This window comes from Notothenia rossii (genome assembly GCF_949606895.1).
Source record: "Notothenia rossii genome assembly, chromosome: 1".
Lineage (NCBI taxonomy): Eukaryota > Metazoa > Chordata > Actinopteri > Perciformes > Nototheniidae > Notothenia > Notothenia rossii.
The window spans coordinates 30729127-30745061 of NC_136912.1; the positions used below are offsets into that span (position 1 = coordinate 30729127).

At 39.6% G+C, this 15935-nt stretch overlaps 1 protein-coding gene across 1 annotated transcript; it reads left to right on the plus strand.

Moving 5' to 3' along the window:
- Positions 1-3922: 3922 nt before the first annotated feature.
- taf5 (TAF5 RNA polymerase II, TATA box binding protein (TBP)-associated factor) lies at positions 3923-15744 on the plus strand. The gene is given in 13 exon segments (XM_079667528.1): positions 3923-5030; positions 6569-6797; positions 7209-7524; positions 8079-8242; positions 8825-8960; positions 9788-9908; positions 9986-10115; positions 10649-10685; positions 10687-10814; positions 10904-11051; positions 11053-11082; positions 14870-15047; positions 15176-15744. Coding segments are annotated over 13 exon segments (2250 nt in total). The 5' UTR covers positions 3923-4612; the 3' UTR covers positions 15391-15744.
- Positions 15745-15935: the final 191 nt, after the last annotated feature.

Here is a 15935-nt window from a genome sequence, read left to right on the forward strand (position 1 = left end):
CTCCTGAAGCGCTTTAACAATGTTAACACAAAGCAAAAGCCTTTTAATTTAAATCAGTAGCCTAATGCATGACATGTGGAATCAGCCACAGACTGGATAGTAGAGAATGTAAGCTCTTATAATAACTGCAATTAACATGACAACAACAAGAGAGTATGTGTTATGCTGAAACACGCAGGGATTTTCTACTGTTTGGACTGCATAATATGCTATTGTATTGCTCTTAAAAAGTGTGTTGCGGATCTAGAGCAATACAAATGTTATTCTTTCTTATTTGAGGGTCTTTGTGTGCTCCTAAAGAGCTTTGTCTCCTTTGTGATGCCACACCCTGCTGCCTCTTGACACACACCCATACACACACACACACACACACACACACACACACACACACACACACACACACACACACACGCACACGCACACGCACACGCACACACACTTTCCTGCAGAGTAAAGGTTCCTTTTCAACAATAGTTTCACCCCATTTTATTACGAACAATTGTAAAAGTAATATCAAAGATAGGCTACATAACCTCAACAACTGAAATCATTTTGTTGACACCGGGGGTGAGGCCAACAAATACCAATTAGCACATCCACCATAAACCTTCCCTCCATCTCTTAGTGGACATTTTTACGGGCACACAACCCGCCAGCTTGAGTGGACATCCATAACAGCACATCATCTCCTGAAGCGCATTAACAATGTTAACACAAAGCAAAAGCCTTTTAATTTAAATCAGTAGCCTAATGCATGACATGTGGAATCAGCCACAGACTGGATAGTAGATAATGTAAGCTCTTATAATAACTGCAATTAACATGACAACAACAAGAGCGTATGTGTTATGCTGAAACATGCAGGGATTTTCTACTGTTTGGACTGCATAATATGCTATTGTATTGCTCTTAAAAAGTGTGTTGCAGATCTAGAGCAATATAAATGTTATTCTTTCTTATTTGAGGGTCTTTGTGTGCCTAAAGAGCTTTGTCTCCTTTGTGATGCCACACCCTGCTGCCTCTTGACATACACGCATGCACGCACACACACCCACACACACACACACACACACACACACACACACACACACACACACACACACACACACACACACACACACACACACGCACACGCACACACACACGCGCACACAGGGAGGGAGGTGGGGTGTTGGTGTGGGAGTCCTCCAGCTTCTGCACAGACACAGAGAGGAACTGAACAAAATTGGCACTGAGGTGTGAAAGCAGCAAATGAACGTATGTCTGTCTATAAATGACTTACACTTTTTTCTATTGTGAAGAGCATGCAAGCAGCTTTTCACATTCACTGAAAACTAGACCACATACCACACTGAGAGGATAGAAAGACAAAAGGGTACAGAAGTGGGCGAAGGTCACTTAAAATCCATGAAGGTTCTGGCAAAACGACTGACCTTAACGGTGTCCTTTAACACAGAAATAATAAAAGGCTGAACATGGTTGCTGCCAGGTGCAGAGGAGGGACAGATGAAGGTGAAATTGTAATCGATTTTTACGAAAATAGCAGATTTCTGGGTATGGACTGTCTGTAATTACATCTAATTTCACAATATAATGTAAGATAGGAAGAGAGGTCTTTCAATTGCTTGAATTTGTCCTTGGTGATGTTTCAAGTGGAGCTGCTGTGATGCAAGAGACATTTCCAACTTGATCTGACAATAATAGTTATCGTAAAGTAATTTATCGTATCATTTCCTATCTCTTCGTTTAATATTGTATCCTATTGTATAGTTTCCTATAGTATAGTTTCGTAAATACACTTACATCTAAATTAATTTATAGCAAGTTTAAGGAATCAGTTAAAAAGTATAGCGATGGATGAAGAAATATTCCACAAATTGTAAAAGTGTGTTACAGTGTTATCACATTAGAGGAAAGCTATAACGTTAATTAAAGTGTAGGGCTGAAACGATTCTCGATTAATCAATTAATCATTTTGTTTCGAAAATGTCTAAAGTCCAAGAAGATATCTTCAAATATTTAATCGGTCCAAAAACCAAATATACTTTTTTTCTGTTTAATATAATAGAACATTGGTTAAAATAGCTACATCTCTATAATTTAGAGGCTGAAAAAGTATTTTCTGCCATTTTTGCATCAAGAGAGATTATATTTCTGTTGATCAACTAAATGTTTATTCAACCAGGTGCTGCAGCTCTAATATAGAGTCACTTGTCTTTATCACTTACGCAATTTATTCCTCCGGCACCAGCCTACTTCTGTCACTCAGTTTTATTTCAAATCAATTTCAACACTGTTGATTGGTTGCTGCCATGACGCGTTAGACTAAACAGGGGAAATTGCTTTTTTCTGTCTCTATTGTCATTCATTATTATTTCATTTTGAAAATAAAATCACTTAAACAGCCAAGTGAAGAGATTATATAAAAACATAAAAGCACATGTCACTGTCCTCCTCATTCAGGTGCAGCACAGCAGGCTCTATGTAAATCGCTATATGAAGATAACACTTATAGATCTTCAATCAATAACCTTCAGCCTGACACACATGTTTCAGCCCAGGTCATCTGCATATCTGCTTGGTAAGAAAAACGTTCTACGTCAGCCTTAGGAAAACTGCTGATCTCAGTAATGCCACATACATTGTCATTCAGTGACACCCCAAAGGAGCCACGTTATAATGAGCCTGCACTGAGGACCACGCCCTTGGTGCTGATGTTTGTCTCCTTCACCCTCCAACCAACCAACCAACCAACCAACCAACAGACCAACCAACCCCACCCCGGCCCCCACATGGAGCTACACCACTGCAATGTTATACAACGTCACCTGCTGCTTCTTCTTCTGCTGCGTTTGTCCCACCCCTCAACGTGGACCTGAGTCTACCACACGAAAAAAAAAACCTGCTGGTGAGTTATCACTCTTGTGAGCCAGAGCAGGAACAAATAAGCTTAGTAAGTCTTAATATAAAAAAAAAAATCCGTATTTATTTATGCTTAGTAACATCCAAGCTTTAATTCAGTAATTGCTGCACAGATTTCCAAGTATGTACAATCCATAAGGTGTTATTAATTAGGATATATCTTGATCAAAGTACTGTAAAGAAGGGATTTCTAACAAATGAGAAATGCTGACATTGAGTTTACATTGCACTTGTGCTGTATGAAACTAAAATAAAATGCTATTAAGTTCTGATTTATGACGGACAGTCTCTTAGAAATGAAAATAGATGCCGTGCTGTCCCAGTGATGCACAGTCAGCGGTATACGACTGCTTCTCTGAATGGGAGTTTAAAGAGGGAAGGTGTGTTACTCTGTAAGGCAGAAATCCCATGTCAGCAGAAGGCAAAGTGAGCACTGCTGGTACTTGTATGGAGTTTCTATATGGCATGTGCTTTTATATAAGTATGTAGATAATATATAAGTGATATATAATTATTCGTTTTTTTTTTTAGATAAAGCAGTTGATCAATCCAACTGCCAAACACAAAGTTGGGTTGATCAAGTGCTTATCAGGATCACAATTTTATAAAACTTGTATTTTCTCTCTGTTTGAAATTAAATAGTTGTGTATCAGATATATAAGGAGATTCTGCATTATTTTTAAAATCATGTGAATGTGAAGCAAATAAGGGTGGATCATGAAAAGATGCTGCATGTCCAAAATGCATTACAGGCTACATTCATTAGAGCTGTTGTCTTAAAAACAAAGATATAGCTAAAATGAACTGGTTTCAGCTTCCTAATTGTGACTGCTTTTATAATTCTTCTATTATAGCAAGGTGAATATCTAAAGGTTTTTGATATTGGTTGGAAAAAACGACACATGAAGCATGGGCTCTTGGAACGTGTGACAGAATTGTTTTTATTTGAGGATCTGTTATATACAAAACAAATATCTGATAAATTAAGAAAATATTCAGTAGCTAAATTAAAATAATCATTTGTTTTCAAATAATCTGTTTTTCTTTACATTTGTCCAAGAAGGAGGCGAAATTGTTGGGACACTCTAGACTGGGCAGGGGTTGTGTGGGACCAAAGTGCCCCCATCTGGTGCAAAATGGAACATCGATATTATAAATTAGTAAATGAAATATGCATTCCTGTTTGCAGTTTATTTATAAATGGAAGTCTTTAATTTCGTAATAATAAAAAAATATTAAATGATTATTGATGCTCAAATTAATTACTTTTACATAAAAAAAGATAAGCCTTGATTGGTGAGAGTTAAGGAAGTTCAGGGTGAAAAAAACGACCTAAATAAATACAGATGATTAGAAGTAAAAATAAGACTATATAAAACAAGTAGAAAATAAATCTTAGTCGAATGAAAATTACAAAAGGTCCAGTACGTGTGTTTGGTAAACATTAGAAAATGTTATTTGAGAAGTTTAGGAGCATAATTAAGCCTGTTGAGGACAAAATTAAAAGGTATACATTTGGATTTAATCAATTTTCGCTACTAACCAGCAGATAAGATGCTGATGGAGCGGGAGGCGGGACTTCAGCGTTACGTAGGGTGACGCTGCATCATGAGAACCAATCGGGTGACCTAAACTTACATTTGAGTGTCTTCCGTTTTTGAACCTCGCACATGCGCAGTTCATTTTTAAAATGGCGGCCGTACAAGGTGGTCAGGTCGACGCGGTTGAAGAAAAAGACATTAAAACAGAACCATCAAACGATGGCGGTGGAAATAATAATGCAAATGATGGAAGGCTGCTTTCTACGTCCCCTGGCTCTAGTTCTTCGACTGGAAGTATTAAATCAGCGGCAGGACCCCCGGAGGACCAGCAGACGCTGCTGGCGGTCCTGCAGTTCCTCCGAAAGAACAAACTGACTGAGTCCGTCGAAATATTGCGTCGTGAAGCCGGATTACCGGAGGATTCACTGGAACTGAAGGGGGGTGATTCCTCCGGTTCAGGTTCTGGTGCTGCTGCGGGCAGTGTGGAACTAGCAGGCGGGGATGCGAGCTCTCTTCTCAGCCGAGTGACCAGCTCAGCCTCCGCTGTAGCTCCGGCGCCAACTAAAGGTCCGATTACAACTTGGCTTGTGCTGTTTTATTGTGTGAAATTATTTTGCATCTGTAATAGGTGAATATAAAATCACCTAATAGGAGTGAGAAGCATGTGCTCCTTGGATTACTATCACGTTAAAAAGAGTTACACTCAATGACCTGAAGTCCATAAACTACTATGTTGATCCAACTCCAAAAATACGCCTTTATCAATCCCCAGCGGGGGAATACGGTTGTTGCAGCAGTACACGGATATTACTCAGTCTATGATGTTACTACATACAGATGAGTATCGATTAAATAGAGATAAATCATAGGAGTTACCTATGTTGAAATGAAAGTGTAAAATAAGCTACATAGAGTAAAATCATTATAGAATGAAAATATAATTAGAGAGAAAATGGGAATAACCAGGGTAACATAGCATACAATTAAGTAATAGTATGTGAAAATCTTTATTAATTTGATAGAATATATATAATATGGTATGGTATAATATATGATATGAGACATTATATAAGGTGTAGTAATATAGTAGTATAGTCCATACTGTTTTGTATAATACAAGAACATTGTGTAAGATATGCCATAATATGAGTAGTAGTTTAGTACAGCAACCTAACATACTTGGAGGTATAGTCATTTTTGTTTCACAAAGGTATATATATCGGGGATGTATGGATTTCATTTTATGAACCAGGTGTTTATTGTGTTTCTGGTAAATGTTGCACATTTTCATGTGATCACAACTTTTTGTTTGGCTTTTTTGAAGCCAAGTGATACAATGAATTAACAACAACTATTTTCCCATTCATTCAAATGTTCAAGTACTAGTACGGACTTCAGTTTGAATGTATTTCAGGTAAAGATACTAAACAAACAGTTTTTCAGACATGCCTTCTACAAAAAATGTAAAGAAAATCTGACTCAAGAAAGAATCCATTTAGTAGCTTTTTATTTTTTTTGTGGAGTCTTAGGAATGCATACAGAAAAATCCTGGTAAAGAATAAGACAATAAATAAATATATATACATAATATAGTATACAAAATGAAAATGAATAAATTAGATGATAAAAAGTTCATTAAAACTTGAAATGTTAAAGATAAACAAACAGAATTCTTTCTTCTTCTTTTTTTAGGTTTCCACTCTGCCATGATTGGTTAGTTTTAGTGTTACTATGTGACTTGGTGAATTCAAACTAACACTTTAACACACCGACGTACTTAGCAAATGAACATGAAAATAAATAAAACAGCTTTTTAATATATTAAATTCATTTCTTCATTATTGTATTTATTTTTATTTATTTATTCACTTATTTGATTATTATTACAGTTTTTTTTAAGGCACCCCTATGACTCAATACTAACCAACAGTTGGTTTGCTGTCATCATGTCATCGCTGTAGTTTAAAATTGTGTTGCAAAGCAACATACATTTTCTTATACTTCAGTGACAGTTAAACTCAGCTAAACAACAACAACCTAAAACAATAGTAACTTTAAAAAGCCTTCCTTAAGTTGCACATCTCACTCTGCCTTGTTCCCCCCAGCTGCTGGGGAGGATCAGCCGGACGTCAATGTGGTGCTGTCGGCCTACAGCCAGCAGGGAGACCCCCCCCTGTACCAGGTTTACTACAGCGGCCTGAAGAAGTTCATTGAATCGGTTCTGGACTGTCACCGAGCGGAGCTGTCCCAGGTCTTCTACCCGCTGTTCGTGCACATGTATCTGGAACTGGTGTACAACAACCATGAAAGTGAGGCCAAGGCGTTCTTTGAAAAGTGAGTATCCTTGACAAATTGTGACATATTTTGACTACTGTTAAGAATCTTTGGCAATTTTGAAGTTATTCCCAGCTGGTATTTCACTACTTCAGATTTTCTTTAACACTGCTGAGAGACATTCAGTGTTTTTTCAATTTAATCATAAAACTGGTTGCTACTTCAATATTGTTCATTTATTTCATTTATCATGCTTCTACTTATGTTTACCAGTGATGTGTATATTTACATTTGACTTTTTAATATTTTAGTCTGGTAACTTTAGCTGCACTGTCCCTTTTCTGTAACATTGTGAATTTCCCCGATCTGGGACTAATAAAGACTGACTTTAATTTTAAACTCTTTATTTTTTTCAGTAGCATTACATCCTGCACATTATAAACCCTTACCTCTCTATTTGTCCCCTCTCAGGTTCAGTGGGGATCAGGAGTGTTACTACGAAGACGACCTGCGCATTCTGTCCAGCCTGTCCAAGAGGGAGCACATGAGAGGCAACGAGACGCTGCTGGACTTCCGCACCAGCAAGTTCGTCCTGCGGATCTCCCGAGACTCCTACCAGCTGCTGAAGAGGCATCTGCAGGAGCGCCAGAACAACCAGATCTGGAACATCATACAAGAGCACCTCTACATCGACATCTTCGATGGCATGCCCCGCAGCAAGAGCCAGATCGATGCCATGTCTGGCAGCCTGGCAGGGGAGGGCAAGCGGGAGGCCAACAAGGCAAAGGTGGGTTTATACATCAGCACAGTTTCATGTGTTTGCTTTGTTTCCCTATTTGTCACATTGAACTCACTGGGGCCTGGTTTTTAATGTATTTAAAGTACTGCAACTCCTTGGGAACAGCACATTATTGGCTAGAGATAGACAACTAATACATGTACAGTATAACAAAGTTAAAAAAGGCAAGTTGAATTTGCTTGGTCATTTTCTTTTTTACATTTTGGCACAATTGAATATATATTTCAACATTTATTTATTTTTCTTGCAAAAGTGTTTATTGCAAAGGCTTTATTTTTCACAACATTTAAGACCTGAAGAATTAAGTATTTTGGTCACTCTTTTAGGTTTTTTGTCTTTCTTTTTTTTCTTTCGTTTTGGAACACTTGTCACACCTGATGTGTTCAACGATCGTACAACATTTTAAAGACCTGTAGTTTCTGGCTATGATAAATTATGTCATTTCTACCTTTCTCTTTAATGAAAGCATGCCCTTCTCATGGTGGTTGTGGAGTTAAGACGGTTGCCGGCTGTTGAAGTAAAAACCTTTTTGGTTCATTCAGGTTTACTATGGACTGCTGAAGGAACCAGAAATTGAGCTTCCCCTTGATGACGAGGATGAGGAAGCAGAGAATGAGGAGGGCAAACCCAAGAAGAAGAAACCCAAAAAGGACAGCATGGGCTCCAAGAGCAAGAAGCAGGATCCTAACGCACCTGCACAGACCAGGTAGAGGTTTCTGACACACAGGAGAGCATTTTGTGCTCATAATTACATTTAAAATTAATTTATCAAGCCTCAGTACAAGAAGGTTGATAGTGTTGTCCTTGCTAAACATCCAAGCTTCCCATTCTCAAGGTTTAAGGTTCAATGTTCTTTATTTAGTCATATGAACATAGCTACAGTTTAGTTATGCCGATGAAAATTGTGTGTCACAGGCTTCTCCAACAGAGCAACACAAAACACAGATAAAGAGAAAAATATAGTGCAAGTAAATAGTAATACAAAAAAAAAATAGTTTTAAAAAGTGAAATAGTGCAATAAGAGTCTATATGCAAGTTATTGAAATAGGATATAAAGATAAATAAGTTTAAAATAATTTTAAAGCAGCAGCCAGATGAATATTAGGGAAGTTACTTCAACAGTTCAGGTGTTTAACAGTCTTATTGCCTGTGGGATGAAACTGTCCCTGAGTCTGGTGGTTTTAATCCGGATGCTGCGGTAACGATGCGATGCTTATAAGAACCTCATAGTTTCAGTTATTAACTTGAACATCCTTAAAAGTGTTACCTTGTGTTTTTGTTTATTCAGGATACCCCTTCCAGAACTAAAGGACTCAGACAAGCTGGACAAGATCATGTACATGAAGGAGGCCACCAAGAGGATCCGCCTGGGACCAGAAATCCTGCCTTCCATCTGCTTCTACACTTTCCTCAACGCTTACCAGGTAATCACGCATCACCTAACACCGTGTGGTGGTGAGGACGGACAGTAATGGTAATATAATTAAGGGGCCATTTAGCTTTCATCAATCCAAAGTTTCGTACTCTCCGAAAATATAAAAAAGAATATTCAAAGAGTATTCCATGGTGTTTTCCGATGGATTAACGGAAAAAAAAAAAGGGTTTTCTTTGGCCACAGCTGATGATACATTTATAAGACTTTATTGTGGTGCACAATTTCCCCTTTTCACTAAAGCATCCTTAGCAACAGTCTGCTAACAAGAAATATCAGACTGCTGAATGTCCAGATTGCCCAATGGGAATCAAGAACTCAATCATGACGTGTAATAAGTAAGGGATAATGTGCGGCGAGGCGGTCATTATGGGGAAAAGAACAACCGACAGACACTAAACAAACTAGCGTCTCGACTCCCAATATTAATTGAAATTATTTGATTGACTTAAAAATGACTGGTTTCTTCCGCGAAGCAAAACAAAATTCTGTTCCACGCATACCAACGGCTGGAACTGTGACAACAACAACTTTACGGAAGCACTGTCCAAGTCTTTTTATAGATTCTGATCCACTAACAAGTCCTTAAACACTGCAGAGCCCATACCGTGTTCCTGTTAGTGTTTACTTCCTGTCTCTTTCTTGATCCTCCTTAGCAACGGTCATTATAGTCCTAAATCCTTGACAGCGATCTGTACTGTCTGTATTAACAACGTCTCACATGTTCTGAATTGACCAATCAGAATCGTGTATTCAACTAAGCTGAGTAATAAAGGACAATAATCTCTAATAATTATTTTTATCTTTTTCCCCCTGCAGGGTCTGACAGCTGTTGACTTCACAGACGACTCCAGCCTGATCGCGGGGGGCTTTGCTGACTCCACAGTACGGGTGTGGAGCGTCACGCCCAAGAAGCTCCGCAAGGTCAAGTCTGCAGCAGGTACAGCGAACTACGGTTACCACTGTGAACCCGGCTTGGTGTTATTCGGACCTTCTATAACACTCTTCTCTCCCAAGACTTGAATCTGATCGACAAAGAGTCGGACGACGTGTTGGAGAGGATCATGGATGAGAAGACGGCCAGTGAGTTGAAGATCCTGTATGGACACAGCGGCCCAGTGTACGGCATCAGCTTCAGCCCGGACAGGTACAATGCACGTTAATGTTCATTTTTACAGATACTCTATAATGTGCACTCATGACAACATGTATAGGGACTTTGAAAAATGACCTTTTAGAATGCTACAGAAAACAAGCTTTTTGGCACAGACGGTTATCTTGCCTCGAGGTCAAACAGTTTTTGACCATTTGAAAGGTGGCTAAAGTGGCTAAAGGAGAGTTAATAGGTTGCTGTGACCATTAAACGTCATCTCACCAAACATAGAAAACTCAACCACTAGTCAGCTTTCACAGCCTTGTTGTTATACTTCTCTAGCTATATCTATCTCGGAGTAGAAGAAGTAAGCTGAAATTACAATTTGGAGTGGGGCTGGAATTCATGATGTCCCATGGTGTAGTTCTTCTAGAGACTAACGTTAGATTTTGACTTCAGGTTTTTGCATCAAGGCTTAAAGAAATATAATAAGTTGTGTTTAATTTGTACGATTATCTTGCTGAAAAAAAGTGTAAGTATCAGATTTATGCAATACTTTTTGTTGACATTCTCGTTTGACATTCCAGAAACTACTTGTTGTCGAGTTCTGAAGATGGTACGGTCCCGGCTGTGGAGTCTCCAAACATTCACGTGTCTGGTGGGCTACAAAGGCCACAACTACCCAGTGTGGGATACCCAATTTTCCCCGCATGGGTACTATTTTATCTCCGGGGGACATGACAGAGTTGCCCGGTAAGAAACCGTCGTTCTGTAACACAGAGTGAAACACATATTGATACACCAGCCCCTTCTCTTATCTGCCATTTTCCTTTCTCCAACAGTCTGTGGGCGACAGATCACTACCAGCCTCTACGGATCTTTTCTGGTCACCTAGCTGACGTCACTTGCACCCGCTTCCACCCCAACTCCAATTATGTGGCCACAGGGTCATCGGATCGCACCATCCGAGTGTGGGACGTCCTGACCGGAAAACTGCGTCCGCATCTTCACCGGTCACAAGGTCAGAGAGGTCGACAGAGCTGCAGATCTGTGCTCTCCCCGTTAGGACGAACATCAATGTTTACATGTCTTAAGTAATGTAGTAAAGCCTTTATATAACTTAAGGCGAGACACGGCAGGCAAAAACATCGTTTTTTCATGCCCATGTAAATTTTGAGATTTTGTGCTATTTTGATTCAATAAGATGTTTTCTTTCAGGCTTTTGGAAGGAAAACGTACAAAATACACATTTAGGTGTTTATTTTACTATAGTTTGTCTATTTCCGTCGGTAGATTTCTCCTAAATTCACCAAAAGTTAGCAATCTAACGTAACATAAAGTGCCGTGACCGCTGTTTGCTCCATGTCATGAGAGGTACCGTTGGAAAGCTCAGGTTCTCCTGCACAATCTCATCGGATCCAAATATGGTCATTTCCTTTGTATCAGCAACCAATCGTGAAAGTACAAAGGGGTCATCTGACCAAAGAACGGAATCTTATTGGCTGGTGTCAATTTCTGACAACGTGATTCGTTCAGATGCGTCACGTGGTGCGCCATAACACTTCCTTGTTTATATTTGCGCTGAAAATCTAAATCTCAAAATGCCGAAACATCCGCGAAAAAATCGTTCAAAGAGAAGAGGACAACAATTGTCACTTGCACGTAGCAAGGTAGAAGACAAAACAAATGACCCCGAACCTGAAAAAACCTTCACTTAGTGCGTCAATGCGCAAGCTGTCACCCAAAGAGCAGGAGGGTTTAGATAGCGCCACACAGCAGTGGCTGATAATACATGTAGCGCGGCTGAATGAACTGCTCAGTGGGTTGATTTGCCCAAATTGCGCAGGGACAGGGCTCAAAGTTAACATCGATCCCGCAAAACCATGGTTTCTGTAGCAGCTTAATTTTAGAGTGCAGTCTGTGTGATGGTGGGTACCGCAAAAGTGTGTACACATCTACACGTCTTCAAGACGAAAACCAGGAAGGATGTTGCTTTTGATGTGAATGTGAGAATGGTGCTCTTAGCGCACGAGTTAGGCTTGGGCTATGCAGCTCTGAAGAAAAATAAGCAAAGTGTTGGGGATTCCTGCACTTCATCTCAAAACCTATCAGAGACATGACAAGAGAGTGACAGGTATAGAAACAGGATTGAGACCAAGAAAACTTGAACTATTGAATTCAGAGTATAACTTATCAGGACATTCAGTTGACTTATTTTTTTCTCTTATTAGTGGCAGAAATAGAGAGAGGCCTGGAGTCACTTCACAGGACAAGGGAGCAGGTCAGGCAGGCTTATGCAGATGTGGACCCAGATGTTGCAGAGTTGCTGAGGGAGGATGCAGAGGCAGTTATAAACATCAGCGTGTCATTTGATGGCACATGGCAAAAGCGAGGCTTCACATCCCATTATGGGATCGGTGTGTGCATTGACATCCTTACTGGATTGGTGATAGACTATGAAATCCTATCATCCTATTGCCATGCTTGTGCTCTAAAGGGAAATGCCAAGCAAGAGCAAAAGATTACAGAAGAGGAATATGACAGTTGGCGACAGACACATAGTGATTGTGCAAGAAACTTTGCAGGGTCAAGCAAGGCAATGGAGCAGGAGTCAGCCAAGAGGATGTGGGCCAGGTCTGTGAATCGCCACCAGGTGCGGTACACAGAGATGTTGTCAGATGGGGATAGCGCAGCATTTAGGGAGGTGGTTGCACTGAACCCATACCCTGGGCATGAAGTGGTGAAATTAGAGTGCATTAATCATGCCCACAAGCGAATGGGTACAGCACTCAGAAAAATTAGTTCACAGAAAAAGTTAGGAGGGAAGGGTGTAGGGAAGCTGACTGCAAAGAAATGCAAAACTTTGCAAAATTATTACAGGGGGGCAATTCTCAACAACCAGGGTTCAATCGATAAAATGAAGGGAGAAATATGGGCAGGTCTCCTCCACGGCATGTCTACTGATGACAGCCCCTTACACACCAGGTGCAATCCCTCCTGGTGTTGGTATAGGAAAGCAGAGGATAATGGGGAAACACCTGGTAGCCACAAAGAACATGCTGGAAACTTTTTAAAGCGAAAGGTGGGGGAGAAGCTTATCCCTGTGTACCACCGCATCTCAAGTGACAGCCTGCTCCAGGGAATGCAGCATGGAGGTACTCAAAATGCCAATGAGTGCCTCAACTCTGTGATATGGGCGCGGTTTCCAAAAACGGTCTTTGTGGGGAAAAGCAGGGTTGAGGCAGCTGCAAGTATGGCCATCTCCACCTTTAATGAAGGTGCCTCTGCCATGCTGGCTGTTATGGAGAAGTTGTGGCTCCAGAGCACAGCTGTTACTGCCAGCGCAATGAGACAAAGTGATTTGCGGAGAATTTCAAAAGCTGAGGCCATTACATCTGCTAGTTTGAAATATAGGCGCAAGAGTCTAAGCACAGCAAAAAAGGTGAAAAGACATCAGCAGGAGATGCAGGAGGGGCCTACTTATGGAGCAGGCATGGACTAGGGTGGCAGTTCTGCAGTGCGTGTGTTACTGTGGTCGTAGTGTGTGTGTGTTACTGTGGTTTTGTTCATCAGGTACATACTGTGTTACTCAGTTTTCAGTTGTATTGTGTTTTATATGTTCTATATTGTTGTTGTTGTAAGTATTAGATTAGATATTGTGTCTGAAAATAGTGTCTTCCAATAAAAAAAATATGGAATTTGACAATACATATCTTTAAAGGTCGTTTTCTCAAAATGAGTTTTTTCTCCTACTCTGAGCACAAAATGTCCACTTCAGTAGCACGTAGACACACCAAACCTTCCAGTTATATTCCTATCCATATTCTGAAGGCTTTTACAGAAGGGTTTGTTCATTTATCATTCATAGCCTGAATTATATAACATTTTATACCTAAAAACATGGCGAAAATTGATATTTTAGGGCTGTTGACAGTATTTTCTGATTTATTTAGTGATAAAAAGAGATATAAAAAATCCCTTCTGTAAAAGCCTTCAATTCTAATATGAAAACAAAATGAAACAAGAATTTTGAACCTGGCTTTATCCAATAAAAAAAATTTGTTTCCTGAAATGTGTTAAAATATGCGCATATTTAATGAGATTATGGCTAATTTGCATATTTAAACATGCTATTTCTGAAAACTTGTAATACAAAAAACAATTGCCTTATTGTAAGTAATTAACTGGAGAAATTTCTAGCTGATATCTTTAAGTTAAAAAAATTACCCTATTCACCTGTAGTGTCTCGCCTTAAACTTTAAACAAAATGATGTATTTGTTGAGGAAAATGTCTTAAGAGTTACTTCAAGTTTGCTATCTGCATAGTAGGTTAAGTTTACACAATGTCACACACATCAGCAATTATTGTGATGTGATTGAAGTCATTGCCTTGTGATTTCATTCCAATAAAAATGTACTTCATTTGACAAACAGGGAATCATTGTGATGCAATAGCAAAACAGCGCCATCTCCTGGAATGACAAGTTCTTGTTTTTATTTTGTTAAATATTACAAGAGTTTATGGAATTAATGCAATCTTGTTTCCCCCCCCCTTGTAGTAATATATGAATGCTTTAAAAGTTATTTGAATTCGTTTTTATTTTAGTTATTCAACCAGGCAATACAGCATTTCCTAAGGGATATCGTTTTCATTCAACAAATGTATTTTTCACTGCATATTTTGGTTTTAGTTTATAATAACCCTGGTCAATGTGTGTTTTTGCTTAGTTAAATGTTTTTAAGCACACTGCAGCAGTTATCAGAATTGTGACACTGCTGTACTGAGCCTTTTACCTCTCATCTTCCAGGGTCCTATCCATTCACTGGCTTTCTCTCCCAATGGGAAGTTCCTGGCTTCAGGGGCCACTGACAGCAGAGTGCTCCTGTGGGACATCGGGCATGGGCTTATGATTGGCGAACTGAAAGGCCACACAGATACAGTGTACTCCCTGCGCTTCAGCAGAGACGGAGAGATCCTTGCCTCCGGTGAGTTTAATTGATATAAGCTGTAGGTAGCTTGTAGGACTTAAAATCTCCTGTAGAAAATGGTAAAGCTACAAAACCCAACATACATGCTTAACATGCATTGACAATGTTTCATCTCGTTCTTCTAGGCTCAATGGACAACACAGTTCGTCTTTGGAACGCTACAAAAGCATTTGATGATTTAGAAACAGACGATTTCACGGCGGCTACAGGGCACGTCCATCTACACGATAACTCCCAGGAGCTTCTGCTGGGCGCCTACACGTCTAAATCCACCCCCGTCATACACCTTCACTTCACCCGCAGGAACCTGCTGCTGGCCGCCGGGGGCTACAATCCATGAGACATTATTGAATTATGAGGAAAATTATCTATAATGCTTTAAATTAAGCAAACATTTGGTCCCCAAGGAACTGAAGAGATTCGTGGTTCAGTTGGAATGAAACTGTTATCAACAATACACCTCTGCTGAGAATCCAGCTGTGAAGGAAGATAAAATATTTGGCTATCCTTCTCCTGTTCTGTCTAACAGATCTTTCGCAGACATCCGCACGCCATGCCTAGTGCCATTGATGATTAGGGATCTTTTTTTTAAATCACTGCCATGAGTACAGCTTTGTTCAACATGTGGCTGACATTTCTGTTTCATAGTATTTTATACTGGTGTACACTGTAAATAAAAAAAACGTTTTCTACATTTGGGGCATAAATTGTCTTTATTGTTTACATAGGGAAACAAAAACGTATTTTTATTACAAGCATGTCCAGCTGCTTCCTCCACTCCAAGCTGTTGGTCAAAATGGAAACCTGTAAGGAGAAAATAAATACCTTCAGTTACTTGGAATAAAGCAATACCTTTCTAAAGTAAACAGGGTTAGGAAACTAATG